The 16,607-nt window shown below is 34.4% G+C and overlaps 1 protein-coding gene across 1 annotated transcript; it reads left to right on the forward strand.

Moving 5' to 3' along the window:
- The first annotated feature begins 4,487 nt into the window (after nt 1-4,487).
- On the forward strand, nt 4,488-6,012 carry LOC130946806 (RING-H2 finger protein ATL43). The gene has a single exon (XM_057875657.1). It carries the CDS (start codon nt 4,547-4,549, stop codon nt 5,858-5,860), a length of 1,314 nt encoding a protein of 437 aa, XP_057731640.1. The 5' UTR covers nt 4,488-4,546; the 3' UTR covers nt 5,861-6,012.
- The last annotated feature ends 10,595 nt before the right edge of the window (nt 6,013-16,607 follow it).

Here is a 16,607-nt window from a genome sequence, read left to right on the forward strand (position 1 = left end):
CTGATCGTCGTTCTACTACTGGTTATTGTTTGGTTTTTGGCGACTCTCTCATTTTCTAGTGAGCTAAGAAGCAGACGTTCACTGCTCGGTCAAGCACGGAAGTTGAATATCGTGCTCTCATTGACACCACTACTGAAGTTGTCTCGATTCGTTGGCTTCTCGAAGACTTAGGTGCACCACAGTCGTCCCCACTGATATTTTTTGTGACAACCGCAGTGCTATTCAGATTGCCCACAATGATGTGTTTCATGAACGCACCAAACGCATTGAGATTGATTATCACTTTGTTCGGCAATGCATCCTTGTTGATGTTGTTCGTCTCGTCGTTGTTGGAACACTGGATCAGACTACTAATATCTTCACGAAGGCTCATCATCCGACTCGTTTTCGGGCTTTGGTATCCAAACTCAAGATAGTATCCTTAGCTCTCACTTGAGTTTGAGAGGGGATGTTAGAGAATATATTAGAATCAATATTAGATCAATTAGTATCATTTATATTTATATAGCATATTTGTATATTAATTATAGGATTTTATACTTTTATTACTCTGATTCTTCTAGCACCTATATATACCCCTTGTATATTGTATTTCGACACAATTAAATCATACACAAAACACTTTCTTCAAATCTCTCTTGTTTCTAACATATATAAAAAAAATAACGTACATTTCATTCGAAGAATTAGAAACTAAATAGACTTATCTTTGTCTTTGTTCTTATCTTTTAAAATTCTTAAGAATCAAATATTGAACTCACTCTCAGATTTTAGTTCAATATTTTTTCACACATCAGTGCACGAGTACATACACATATTAGCTAGATTTAGTTAGAACTGACTTTATTTATAATTAATTAGTTAGATTATTACTTTTAGTCTATGTATAAATTAACAGAAACAATTAGTTCAATCACTAATTTCATTTTTGCATTCTCATACAAGAGAATCAGTAAAAAAAAATTTTCCTACAATTTTTTAATTCTCAAATCTCTCTCTTATATCAACATAACGCCTGAACTCACCTTTTCAGAACTTGAAGCTCTAGAAAAGAACAATAGTTGGTTTCTTGTTATTTTGCCAAAGGAGAAGTCTGCAATAAGCAAAAATTGGGTTTTTAAAACAAAACGCCGATGAAAGTGTTGAGAGATAAAAGAACCGTCTCGTTGTAAAAGGATTCACCCAAGTCTTTAGACATGATTACTTTGATACATTCAACCCTATTGTTCAAATGAACACATTGAAAAATTTTTTTGCTATTGCAGACACCAGCAATTAAATAGTGCATCAACTCAATGTAAATACGACATTTTTTAATGGGAATCTCCTGAAGATGTGTATATGAAAGCCCTACCAAGACTTAAAGTTGATGATTCTAGTTTAGTTTGCAAGCTTACAAAATTCCTCTTTGGCTTAAAGCAGGTAAGTAGGCAGTAGCATACTAAACTTGCGACAACACTTACTAATTTTGGGTACCACCAATCGAAATATGATGATTATCTCTTCACTAAGCGCTCCAGCAATTCCTTCAATATATACTTATGTATGTCGATAACCTCATCTTGACAGAAAATGGTATGATTGAAATCCAAGCAGTCAAGAATCATTTGCTCAAGCTCTTTCAAATCAAAGATATTAGTCAGCTTAAGTACTTCTTAGGCATTGAGTTTGTTAAAAACAAGGAGAAATTTGTCATGTACCAACAAAAATACTGTCTTGAATTACTTGAAGATTATGGGATGCTAGCAGTTAAAGGTGCCACAAATCCAATGAATTACTTCATGCAACTATCAAAATCAATAGGGACAATATTATTAGAAAATAATACTAAATATCGACGGTTGATTGGGTGATTGTTCTATCTAACAAACACAAGACCAAAAATTAGCTATGTAGTTGGCAAATTAAGCCAAATTCTAGAGTGCGCCACTAATGAACACTTCGAAGCGAAGAGTATTGGGATTTGAAATCTTCTCCAGAACAAGGATTTCTTCTCAGCAAAGTTAGATCGTGAGGTGATTGAGTATTTAGACAGTGATTGGACCGCATATCTTGATTCAAGGAGGTCAGTTATGCACTATTGTTTCTTATTAGGGACTAGCTTGATAACATGGGAAAGTAAGAACATCAGTAGAGGTTGAGTACAGAACTCTCACAGTAGCAACGTACGAAACTCAGTGGATGCGTTTCATCATGATTGAACTAAAATTATCACCAACGAATCCAATAATAATTTACTCTAACAGCCAAGTAGCATTGCACATAGCTGTTAATTCATTTTTCATGAAAGAATAAAGCATACAAAAGTAGATTGTCACATTGTTCATGACAAAATAAAAGAACAAGTGATCAAACTGCTGCCCATCAAGTTAGCAGAGCAAGCTGTTGATATTCTCACTAAAGCATTGAGTCTTAAGTTGTTCGGTTCATGCCATCACAAGTTCAGGCTTCTTAACATACATATGCTTGACTTGAGAGAGGGTGTGACTTGACCCTCATCTTTTTTCACGCATCACGGCATGTGTGCATGCACGTGTTAGTTAATTAGTTAAATTTAGTTAGAACTGATTATATTTATAAGTAGTTAGTTAGATTACTATTTTTAGTCTATGTATAAATTTACTAGTAAAGAAAAAAATTAGTTCAATCACTAACTTTATTTCTATATTCTCACACAAGAAAATTAGCAAAGAATTTTCTCTTTACATTTTCTTAGTTCTTTCGTGCATCAACATATAGATTGAATTTACCTTTTCTCAATAATAGATAACTATTTTTTAGATTATTGAGATATAATTTTTATTTGATATCTGTAAGTATAATATGACTTCTTTAAATGAAGTATTATCTTTTATCATTCAAATTAATTTTTTATTATAATAAATAAAATAAAAAATAAATAATTATTTTTTATCATAAAAGATTTAAATGCCCACAAATTTATTCATAAAAAAATAAAACTGACGTTATACTCATAAAAAATGGATTTGGACCAACAAAAATATTTAAACTCTAAAAAATTATTCAAAATTTTCAAAATACTCATCGTAACCTACTTTAACCTAATCTATTTAACTCAAATTTTCAATTAAAATTTATTTATGATCCAACTACAACTTTCAATCCTTCACCACCACTCTCCCTAGCAAATCTCACACCCTCTCTTCTTCCTCTTTTACCACTATATTTATCTTTTCTGTACACCTTCTTCAACACAACAATTAATTTTTTCGGTAAAATGAAATAAAAAAAAAACAAAAAATGAAATAAACAAACAAAAATAAAAAGAAACAAAAAAATTTGAATAGTTTTGTAAAATAAAATTTATTTTTTATAGATATAATATTATTTTTGTTTTTTCGCAGATAGACTCGTCAATATCTAAATCTTTCATAATAAAAAATAGTTATTTATTCTAAAATAAAATTACATTTAAAATATCAAATTTTAATAATTTAATCTGGTATTAGAAAAATGAGACTAATAAAAAACATTTGTGTATGAGCAATCCTTGTGGTCCTTCCAAGCTATATTTGTAGTCTATGCCTAAGCTAATTAAGAACATGATATGATGGGTTCCTTTCCTATATGATGGATGATGATTTCTTGATGGTGAGAGGCCGTTGGATCCATCCAACCTACGTAACAATTTGAAGAATCATAACCCCTTTTTTGTCAACCTTTTTATCTCTGCCGATATTGTTGGGTTATTGTCCGATGTTTGTTGGTGTTTTCGTCATCTATACATATGTTGTTTTCTCGTTTCCGATAAATGTTTTTCTTTCCCCCCCACTTCTAATAATTACATGAGAGATAGAAAAGGCTCTTTTAGCATGCATCAAAATTTAGATATTAATTTTGAAAAGTAATCATTTTGTCAACTAGTATTTTCTAGCTAGGATATATAAAGTACAGTGTCACATGCATGTTGTAAGAGAATTGCAGATAGTTAATTGTAATAAAAATTAATATAAAACTTGTCATTGCATGGCTTCTCATGTTGGAAATTTTGCTAATCATCGATCATATGTTCAATTATGTTGCGTACATTATTATATACGTAGAATAATACACAATACTCATATTTCTCTTATAGTGGAACCAAGCACATATATGTATTTTTCTTGTGAAAAGCATACTTTTTAAGTTAAACATAGCACTTGTCATGTAGCATAATTATATACAAAGATACATCCAAAAATTGTTTTTATATTAATATATTGAATTAATAAAGGGCAAACGTAAGGTATGTTATTTGTCTTGTCTTTTTGTAACTTTTTCCCCTGAATCCCTACCACATAGAATCTCTTCCATAACAGCCACTAACACCATAACCATTAACACACACTTTCATTCGTTCATTCATTCATTCATTTTCACTGTCCTCTTTCTCACCATCCTCACATGATTGAAATTTAATGCTCACAAACAGAGCCCAGCCACTTCCCTCTTCTCTCTCTTCTTCTCTCTTAATGATATTTTCCACATAAACACTACCATCACTCCATAACCACCATTTTCATTATCATTGCTCTCACTCTTTCACATGGCTTCTTCTTCTTTTTCATTCTTCTCGTTTTTAATAACATTCACTTTTCTTCTACTTGCTAACCTCAGCACTGTTGCATATGCAGTGGCTAATCAAACTAGAGAAACGCCGCCGCCGCCACCGCCACCACCGCCGCCGGATTCCCAAAGAACTTCATCCGCCTTCAAGCCAGGCATGGCGGTGGTAGTTGGCATATTAACCACCATGTTCTCTCTCACCTTCCTCCTCCTCCTCTACATCAAGCACTGCAACGGCGGCGCCACCGACTCCACCGGAGCTACCAGAACCCGCTACAATTACACCTCACGCGCGGCAACATTCGCCGGAAGAAAAAACTCCGGCATCGACCGTTCCATAGTGGAATCGCTTCCGATCTTCAGATTCGGATCCCTCCGGGGACAAAAAGAAGGACTCGATTGTGCGATTTGTCTCGCAAAATTCGAGTCCTCTGAAGTCCTCCGGCTCCTCCCGAAGTGCAAGCACGCGTTCCACGTGGAGTGCGTGGACACGTGGCTTGACGCGCACTCCACGTGTCCTTTGTGCCGGCACCAGGTGGATCCGGAGGACATTCTTCTGGTGGAAGACAACAATGCAGCCGCACCGGTGCACCCTCAGAGCGAGAACGAAGCGTGTTCGGAGAGGTACGAAACACGGCGAGTCTCCGGAAGGCATTCGTGGGTTGGTGAGAAAGAAGGAGGGTTCTTGGAGATCATTGTTGAGAACGAGAACGAAACAGAACGACGAAACGCAGCGCCAACGTCGTCGTTTAGGAGGTCGCTTGATAGTGCCACGTGTGCAACGACATCGAAATCGAATAATAATAATAATAACAAGAAGTGGTTAATGCGTCCAAGAAAAGACGGGATGCTGTTGATGAAAACGACGACGCATCAGGAAGCGGAGAAAGAGAAAGAAAGGAGGAGCACCGGTGCGGAACGGAGGTTGGAGCACAGGATAATTGTCTCTCCTACCCCTAAACAATGCGGTTACGATTATAATGGTTTGTTGCGAGGGCAGTTACAACGGTGGAGCGATGTTCAGCCGTCGGATCTACTTTACCTGACATCGGAGATGATAATAAGTAAGCATAATAACGGTAGTGGTGCTGAAATCGGGGGCAATTTGGTAATTAACACGAGGAGTATGTCTGAGATAACGGGATTGAGCAGGTTTGTGAGGAACGGTAACGGTAACGGTAGTAACAGAGAAGAAGAACAAGGAGTAAGAGGAGGAAGAAGAAGAGAAGAGGGGGTTGTTACGAGGTGGCTGGGATGGATATCAAGGACGCAGACACAGCCAGCTGTACGGTAGGGATGTTGTTATTAGCAGACACGGCCTTCAGATCTGAACGGATGAGAGAGAAGGTGATGTGTTTTTGTGGTTTTTTTTTTCTGACTCTGACTCACTAAAGTACTTGTGGTACTGTTTACTGAACTTGGTGACTGCTACCATATGCATTTGTATCTTAGCGCAGGAATAAGCTTATTTTTCTTTTCTCGATTTTTAATTTGAGAACAAAACAATAGTATTATAGTAGTACATTATTATTATGTAAAAGAAAAGAAAAGAAAAGAAAAAGAAAATTGACCCTGATTTGTTCAAATTCAAAGTTGTGTTAAATTTGAGAGATTTGTTGTTGGAGTAGGGTTGAAGGAAGGGAGGAATTGCATTGGTGAGTGGGAGAAAAGAGAAAAATGGAGAGGGAAGCATTAATAGGGATTAGGGATAGGGCGTAGTTGAGTAAAGAGTAGAGTGTAGAGAGAGGTAGGGGTGGGGAAGAGCGAAGGGTATAATTAAGAAAAGCACGTGGATGGAAGGGACATGATCCTGAACCAAGGACGCAAATGTTATGCTCTTGTCCTTTGTAGTTTCTCGATTAATTATTTTTCTCACTATTATTTATTGAATTTAAATATTTTAAAATTAAATAATAGTAAAATAATAAAATAAAAAAAGAAAGTATAGGAAGTCAATAGAGTATCTGTACGATGGGAGTTTAGATATGTTCACTAGTACTCGGATGATTATTTTAAATATTATAAGTGTATTGTGTTTGAGAAATTAATAATATTTTATTCTAAATGTTTATTTTTTAACTCATATTGAGTTAAATAAATAGCTCATTGTACACATTGTACAAATACTCTATTGATTTCCTAACGAAATTTAAATAAAAAATTAATTATTGTTAGATTTATAATTTTTATTATTTTAATTTAATAATAATTATTTTTTATTTTATTATTTTACTAATTTTTTTATATAAAAGATCTTGATCTTTCGAAAAAAAATTTTATTCGATTGAAATTAGTATCTTTAAGTGTTATGAGCCATTAAAGTATTATATGACTTATATCTGAATGTGAAATAATTTGCGAGTGTAAATGGAATTATTCGATCTAATGCAAAAAACAGACAATCCAATTTAAAAAAGATTGAAATCGAACTCTCTAATTTGTATTAAAATAAAATTTAAAATTTTTAATGTTTAAATCAAATTATCCGATTTGAATGTGATGAATTTAAAAAATTTAAAATATGCAAGTCGGACCTGATTTTATGAAAAAACAAAATTTTTGATCTAATATATCCATCATTCTCCCCTTTCCTTAAGAGGAACTTGATCCATTATTTTTATTATATCTCACTGCCCTCTGTATGTTTTAATGTGTATAATCATGGGTGATGATCATGGAAGCAAGAGACATGCATCAATTTTTGTTTTCTCCTTTCAAAAATTTTTGTTTTGTAAAAGGAATATTAAAGAGGTTCTTTTTAATTGTCGTTTTTTTAAGGATAATTTGTTGAATTGTGGTGGTTACATGTGGAATATATTTTAAACACAATACACATAAATATTCGTTTGACATTTTTATTTAGGAATAACAATATGTAAGATATGATAGAGTTTGAATTTAACTCTAATCCTACTTTCTACCTATGAGTTGAATTTGTTACTAAAATTTAATTCTACCTTACTTACAGGTTGAGAATAACTCAACTCTAACTTTACTTGCGGTCAATCTGCAGATATCCGACTCTACTCGTGAGTATCTGGCTCTATCTGTAAATTCTCACAAATATACAATATTATTATATAATCTAATGAATATGCAAATTAAAAATTTAATATAAACAACACAATCATCCGATAAATAACATAATTACCCCATAAAAAATATAACCATCAAATATTCAATTCTATATAAAAGTCTTTGTTTAAATTAATAACACAAACACAAATAAAATGTTGTGATATAGTGTTGTATTTATATATCATTAAAATAAAATTAATTTTTATATAAACAAAGATGTTAATTATTAATTGACGATCTTGGTTCAATGGTAGATTTTTTGCATCAAGTGAGAGGTGCTTGGTTCAACACCCACCTATAACAATATATGATGCAGATTAGTTGGGTAGGATTGAGACTCAACCCACACCATATCCGATCCACGTTCAAACCCGCTTCGTACTCAACCCTACCCAATCGGATTGGATAGGATTGGGTATCCGCGGGTAGGGTGTATGTTGACACTGCCCAAAACTGAAATTCACTAATTTTTACAAAAGTGAAATAGCAAGAATGAAAGATACAAGATAATAACTAAGTCCCTAACTTTTCCCCTTCTACCATCTTTGCCTCCACACCCATTCAACCTCTCCTCGTCACTGTCGGTTTGCCGCCACCTTTAGTCTCGCCGTCGGACGGGTGATCGTTGTCAATCTCCACACCTTCGGTTGTCGCTATTGTGGGTTCACTCTCAATCTCAATATCTTCTCCACACCTCGTCGCCGCCGTGGCTGTTCGTCGTCATCCTCGTCACTCTCAATCTTAGCTTATGCTGCTCGTTACTGTGGGTATTCGTTGTCGCTTTCTACTCATCCGTGTTCACTGTCGTGGGTGTTTGTCACCGCTCCCTGCTCACCCATGCTCGCTACTGTGTTCATCACCTCTCCAATCGCCATTTGCCTCCTCTATTCAAGTAAAAGAGAATTTTTATTTTTTCATCATCCAAAATTTAGTTTTGTACTTCTCTTTGATTTTGAGCTTCTTTTTTTATTCTGTTTTTGCTTTCTGATTTTCTTTAATTCTATTTTTGCTCTGTGATTCTCTTTGATTCTATTTTGTTCTATACATCTCTTTAATTCAAATTATTGATTTATCATTTATGTATCAATTGTTGAATTAGACTTCTGTTATTGTGTATCATCAATTTTAATATTTTCATTTGATTATTGATTATATTGTTTAGTTGTTGTTTTATACCAAAAACAAGTAGATTGTACAAAAATAACTTTCGTTCTTAAATTATGGTAGAAATGTGAGAGATGAGTAGAAAATGTTAAAAACAATTCAAAAGTTAAGAAAGTGTAAATAAGCCATAAGAATTTAGAATTTTATCTTTTAAATATCTATACATTTTAAAATAAATACATGTCATATGATTGTTTTTTAAAAATAGTTATTAACTTAATATTAATAAATATATTATTTATATATGCATATTTTTGTGTCGGATAATTTTTTAAAATTAGTACGTCATTATATTTCGTGTCATATTATATCTTATATTTATATTTGTATTTATATTTGTGCTTCGTAGATATATTAAATTCGAGGCACAATACTATAACTAGCTAAAATTTTTAGATATAAATAATTTTAGTGTGAAATATAATAATATTTGATTATTTTAATATTTTATATTGTTATAATAATAATACAAAATATTATTGACGTTTTATAAAAAATATTTTTTAATTATTAAAAGATAAAATATTACTGACGTTTTATAAAAAGATATTATTTTAATCATATCAAGATAAAACATCATTAATACTTTGTAAATACCCATAACAATATATAATATATATAGGTTAGATCATCTTTAAAAATTATACACTTATAAATTATAATCTAATATATAAAAATAAAAGTTCTACTATAAGTCTATAACCACTACGTTGAATATATGCATTAATGATTTAGCTTAAAGTTTATCTTTTTTGTCTTTTTGGTTGTCATTTTTTTTTCTAATAATACCTCTTTTTTAACTTTTTGCTGATAAACAGGCATTTTAATATATTAAAATTAAATTTATATGATGATTGCAGTAAAAAATATTATACTATGACCGAAATCAAATCTAAGCCGCTCTAATCGTAGCACATCGCAAAGAAATTAAGATATAAATAAAGTATTATGAAATATAAACTTTAACAAGGAAAATAAAAAATATTTAAAATATATTATTGAGTAATTTTTCAATAAATAGTAAAATTTAATTTTAATGTTCTGATAGTATACAAAATTTTTAATGGTGTTATATATACAAATAATTTTATTAATTAATTTTAATTAAATTAATTCAAATTTAACAAAAAAAAAACACTCACCTATAATATATGTACGTTCTTCTTTATTTTTACATTATTTTTATTGATATAATATAAAAAAATTTGTTGAAAAGTACAAAAAATATTTATATGGCACAAAAATATTTGTATATAGCACAGAAGTTTATTAATATAGTACAAGAGTTTTTGTTACATAGTTCATAAATTACTTCTACTGCTGCTCTACTTTTTTTCCTTTTTTATACTAATTTTTTATTTAATAATTTTGTGTTGAGTTCTAATGATACTTAATACTTTAGATTTATTTTATTGATTGAATGAGTTAAAAAAAAATTGTTGGTCATCACAAAATTTTTGTACTCAGTAGTTTAATTTTACTGAACATATATAAAAGGAGGAGAAGAAATTAAAAAAAAATAAACGAGAGAAAAAGAACGTATAATATAATTTGGTTAAAAGAAATACTAAATCACCTAATATTTAAAAAAAAATTTATACGGTCATTCAATTAATTTCAGCGATTTAAATAATTTTTTAAATAATATATTTAAAAATTAATTATTTTTATCATTTATGTAATAATATATGATTATTCTTTGTATAAAACAAAAAATATAAATTCTAACTAATTACATAAAAAAATTATTGTCTTATTTAAAGAACTAAAATTAATTGTTTATTTATATATTAATTTCATAATAATTAGATGTGATAGCAGCTCTTCCAATGATAATAATGATGATCTAAATGAATAAGTAATTTTAATCATTCAAATAATATTTCTAAAAATAATAATAAAAATAATGAGTAGGAAAAGTGAAAAACTAACCAAGAACAAAGGAACTTCCACTTAGAAAAGTTAAAAAGAGAAAATAAAAATAATTATTTATTAAATTTATTAATATTTGTAGTGTTTATTTTATATTTTTGTTAAAGATATAATTATTTATATTATTTTTTTATAAAGTTAAATTTTTTAATATTATATTAAAATTTTATATCAAAAAAATTTAGAATTTAATTTTTGATAAATTTTAAAAATAAAAATATAAAACAAATAAAATAAAAAAATAAAAAATATAATTATTTATATTGTATTTTTTTATTAATTTAAATTTTTAAAATGAATGATGTCATTTCTAAAGTATCAATATTAAATAATGTTAAAAAAAAGGTAATACATTCTCCCTACCATCAATTTTTTTTTAATTTATCCTGTTTAACTTTAAAATTGTTCTATGAAAAAAAAAAAAGGTACTTTTTTCCCTTGTTATGCGGAGTAGCTATGACTATGAGACGGCCGATCTTGAAAAATGAAATAAAAGCGGTGGCTGTCTGCTTGTTAATTTTATTTTATTTTATTAAAATAATAACTTTTATTGGCAATGATTCCAATATTATCTGTAAATTAGTGGATAAATCAATTGTATACGCATTTAACACACACTAATTTTTTTAAAATATATCTGTATTTTTGGTGACTTTTTATAAAATGTATTTAATTGTTTATATCGTGACCTAATAAATTAAAGTCAGGTCTAATAAAGATTGTCAGTCTAATTTAGGAAAGAGATCTTTTCTCTCATCTGATCTTTATAAAGAGGTCGGACACTGCAAAAGAGTCTAATTCTACCTGCCCAAATAGGTAACTGTCTCCAAAAAACTCTCCTACAATCTCTATCTTCCTTAAAAGATAGATGCCAACGAACTCCCAAGATAAAGAAAATGGTTATTCATCAATAAAGATGGAACTACTCCAAACAAAAGTGGTTATCGACTCCACTATAAATACACTGACACCCTTCAGGTATAATTTAAGTTCCAATTTACTAAAAACCTGCCTAAAGTCCTTGTTGACTTAAGCATAAGAGTCTCTTGTATGTACCACCCCCACCTCCTCACGAGAAACTCGGATAGATGGCACCTCGACATCAGCAAGTCGGATGCTACCATACAAAGGGATCTGGACCTCACGTTCAAGTCCAAATCGACGTTTTAGGTAACTATCGGAACATTGGCGCTGTTGCCGGGGACCTGGGACTTAACCCCTAATTATGGCGGACCACCAGTATGAAGATGGGCATATAACATCCGAGACTAAGCCTGAGCCCTAAATAGAGGACCATGCCATTATACTTCCTCCACCATCACAAACGCATGTTCCTCATGGAGAAGGTGCATCGAGAAATCCTCAACCTAGGCGATCCAATCAGAGGTCCACTTACCTGCAGAGGAAGACCCTTTGCAAACAACGGAGTTGCTAGAGTTGTTTCATGGTCAGCGAGAACGACTAGAACAGCTCGAGCACGAAGCCGAGCGACAACGGGAAGAAGAACGGGAACTATGGAGAGAGGTGAGACGACAGGGAGAATTGGAGAAAAAGCTCTTAAAGTTAAAGGCCGACCTTCAAAACCGAAACAACCGAGTTGATCGGGAGGAAAGCCCCTAGGCGGAGATGACCCATTCATAGAAGTGATCATGCGAGCTAAAGTTCTTAGGAACTTCAAAACTCCCGACATAGATCTCTATGACGGAATGACTGACCCAAGATATCATCTCAGCAACTTTAAAAGCTAGATGTACCTGGCCGACGCCTCTGATGCCAACCACTGCAAAGTCTTCCCGACCACTTTAACCAAAATTGCAATGAAGTGGTTTGATAACTTACCCCCATATCGTTAAATGGCTTCGATGACCTGCGAAGAAGTTTTTGACCAGGTTCTCTATCCAAAAGGATAAAGTGAAGCACACCCTGAGCTTCTTAGGAGTTAAGCAAGAGGTCGGACAAACTCTCCGAGACTACATGAAAAGGTTTAATAAATCATGTTTGGAGGTTCAAAATCTGTCCACTGAAGCTGTGATCATAAGGCTAGTCAATGGCCTCAGAGAAGGGCCATTCTCTCAGTCCATATCCAAGCGACGCGCAGTTTTCCTGAATGAAGTCCAAGAAAGGGCAGAAAATTACATCAACATGGAGAAAAATTTTTTACTAAGGAAACCTTTCCCATGACCAAACCTGCCCTATCAACCTTGGAAAAAGGAAAAAGAACCCAAGAAGAAAGAAGAGCAAAACCCGAAGATACCACAATTATACTCTCTTCCGACTCTCTCTAGTGGATGTTTACAGAGAGATATGCCACACAGAGAAGTTTCCACCTCCTTGTCCGATCAAACATAAGAAGGCAGACAGTTGGACAGAATACTGTGAGTACCACAAACTCTGTGGACATTCCACCAATGACTGCTACGACCTGAAGAATGTCATAGAAAAGTTGGCCAGAGAAGGCCAGCTAAATAGATACTTAGCTGAAAGGTCAGATGATCCAAGGAAGAGAAGGAGGGAGGAGGAAGGAGGATGGCAAGAACATCCACCTCAGACCCCGGAACGACACATACAAATGATCAATGGAGGATTCGCTGGAGGAGGAACAACGCAATCGTCACAGAAAAGGCACCTGATAGAAGTGTACCAAGTCGGAAAAGATAGTAGACTATCTGACTTGCCCACTATCTCGTTCATTAAAGAAGATGCTCAAAGGATAACACCTGGGCATGACGACCCCGTGGTGATAACAATGATCCTCGCGAACGCTAACCTCCATAGAACCCTAATAGATCTGGGTTGTTTGGCAGACATCTTGTTCAAACCTGCCTTCGACAAATTCGGGCTGGAAGAAAAGGATCTAATAGCATAACCAGACAGACTCTTTGGACTAGGAGATACGGAGATCTGACCTTTTGGATACATCTCCGTGTACACTACTTTTGAAAATGGTGCAAGGTCGAAGACATTGAGCATAGATTATACTGTGGTTGATGTCGCTTCGGCCTACAATGCCTTAATAGGTCGGACCACCTTGAACCGACTTACAGCTGTTGTCTCCACATCTCACCTCTGTATGAAGTTTTCCACAATGAAAGAAATTGCCACTATTAAGGGGGATCAGAAGCTAGCACGTAAGTGCTATAATGAAAGCCTTAATTTAAAAGGCAGCTCTTTCTTCTTGTTCCTTCAGGTTTTTCTCCAAGTTAGCCCCTATATTTGTTGTTTTGCCAGGGTGATCTCCAATTTGTACTTCCTCTATCTTGCCTCCAGGTTGGGGGCGCAGTTCTTCTCGACTGGTAACTCTATCCAGGTTTCTAGCTGGATCAGCTCTAAGATCACTTCCCTTATACTCAATTCTCAGAAAAGGGAAGAAATTTGAATGGACCCCAAAATGCGAGCAACCCTTTCAGAACTTCAAAGCATTCCTGGGACAACCCCCACACTCACCTGACTTGTGGAAAGGGAAGAGCTTGTGCTATACTTGGTAATAGCAGGCCGAGCTATAGCTTTAGCCCTGATTCGAGAAGATGAAAAGGGCAGCAACCTATCTACTTTGTCAGAAAAGCCTTATAGGGAGCAGAGTTGAACTATCAAAAGATAAAAAGATCGCTTATGCCCTTATCCTCACATCTTGAAGACTCCGACCTTACTTTCAAGCTCATATCGTCAAAGTTCGTACTAACCAACCAATGAAACATATTTTACAAAAGACGGATCTGGCAGGACAGATGCTACAACGGGTCGTGGAACTGTTCGAGTTCAACCTAAAATATGAAACTCAGACAATAATTAAGTCACAATATCTTGCTGACTTTGTCGCTGAATGCACTGAAAGCCAGGGAGATCCGACTACATGGAGCCTATATGTAGATGGATCATCCAACAAACCCGGCAATGGGGCTTGTGTGATCTTGGAGAGCGACCAAGGAACTCAGATAGAACTTTCACTAAGATTTGAGTTATCTGCTTCCAATAACCAAGCATAGTATGAGGCCTTATTCGCTGGCTTAAAGTTGGCTAAAGAAGTGGGGACTGAAAGGTTGATAGTGTTTAGTGATTCCCAAATAATCACTTCGTAGATTAACGACACCTATCAAGCCAAAGATCCCACTATGAGGAAGCACTTAGATGAAGTCCGAGATCAGCTGGCACACTTTTCAGAAGTAGAAGTCCGACATATAGCTCGGGAATCAAACGCTCGAGCTGTGCCCTCTCCAAATTAGCCAGCACCAAGCCAGGAAAAATAATAGAAGCCTTATTCAGAAAACCCTACAAGCACCATCAATATCAAAAGGGGAGGACAATTCGGAGGTAATGACCATATCAAATCAAAATTTAGGATGGATGACCCTCATAGTCAATTACCTTAAATTCGATATCCTCTCCAAGGATGAAACAGAGGTCAGAAGACTCGTAAAAGAGACACAAAATTACACATTGGTCCATAATGTCTTATACAAAAGATGGATCTCAATACCCTTCTTGAAGTGCGTTCCGACTCCCCACACATAGGAAGTCCTCGAAGACGTACATAATGGTATATGTGGCAATCACTTAGGAACTAAGTCACTGGCCAAGAAGGTGATCCGAGCTGGATTCTTTTGGCCGACCTTACAAAGGGAAGCAGTCGAGTTCATTAAGAAGTGCCCAACTTGCCAGAAGCATGCCAACTCCATGTTGCACCTCCTGAAGAGCTCATAATTACCTCGCCATGGCCATTTCCAAAATGGGACCTCGATCTACTCGGACCATTTCCTCAAGCTCCGGAACAAGTCAAATACCTCATAGTATAGATTGAATATTTCACTAAGTGGATTGAGGCAGAGCCATTAGCAACTATCACCGCCCAAAGAAGTTGGAACATCTTGTATAAGAACATCGTCACAAGGTTTAGAGTTTCCTACTCCATCACCACGGACAATGGAACTCAATTTACCGACACGACTTTTAGGAATCTGGTGGCCAATCTCAAGATAAAGCACTAGTTCACATCGGTAGAACATCCTCAAGCCAATGGGCAGGCTGAAGCTGCAAACAAAGTCACTTTGGCTGGATTGAAGTGCTGATTACAAGACGTAAATGGGGCTTGGGCTGACGAGCTTCCTCAAGTCTTGTGGGCATATCGGACAACCTCGCACTCCACAACAGAAGAGTTACCTTTTTGACTTGCCTACGGAATGGAAGCCATGATCCTCATAGAAATTGCCGAAGAATCACCTCGGATCATATTCTACAATGAAGGAGCTAACATCCAAGCACAAAAAGAAGAGCTCGATCTTCTCTCCGAAGTCCGAGAAAGAGCTCGGATTAAAGAGAAATCTCTAAAACAAAGAATGGCATTAAGGTATAATTAAAAGATGATCAAAAGAAGTTTCACCATCAACGACCTCATCTTGATACGAGATGACATCAGAGTACAAAAATCAGGCAAAGAAAAGCTAGCTGCAAGCCGGAAAGGACCTTATAAGATAGTCGAGGTCTTAGGCAAAGGTTACTACAAAGTGTCCGACCTCCAAGGGCGGGAGCTCCCGAGGTCTTGGCACGCATGTAACCTAAGAAAGTACTACAGCTAGGTAGCGAACCTTGTTTCCTGGTGTACTCTTTTTCCCGACCTTAGGATTTTTTTCCTATAAAAGGTTTTTTTCTTGAGGGGATTTTAACGAGGCACCTAAACAAGGGCTAGGGGTACTCAACTCTTTAGTACATAAGATTATGTAAAGGAATTTCTTTCTTATCAATAAAATTCCTACTTCTTTCTTCAAAAGGTTTCCTATAAAAAATGCACTAATTTAAGCTCGACAAATCGCAAAAGTCATTGCCCGATCTAAAGTGGTTGGCAAGATAAAGCGACGAGGTACAAATTAGTGTAA

This window comes from Arachis stenosperma, chromosome 8, assembly GCF_014773155.1.
Source record: "Arachis stenosperma cultivar V10309 chromosome 8, arast.V10309.gnm1.PFL2, whole genome shotgun sequence".
Classification (NCBI taxonomy): domain Eukaryota; kingdom Viridiplantae; phylum Streptophyta; class Magnoliopsida; order Fabales; family Fabaceae; genus Arachis; species Arachis stenosperma.

Coding starts and splice junctions, on each gene's coding strand:
- LOC130946806 (XM_057875657.1), top strand. CDS start 4,547: ATGGCTTCTTCTTCTTTTTCATTCTTCTCGTTTTTAATAACATTCACT.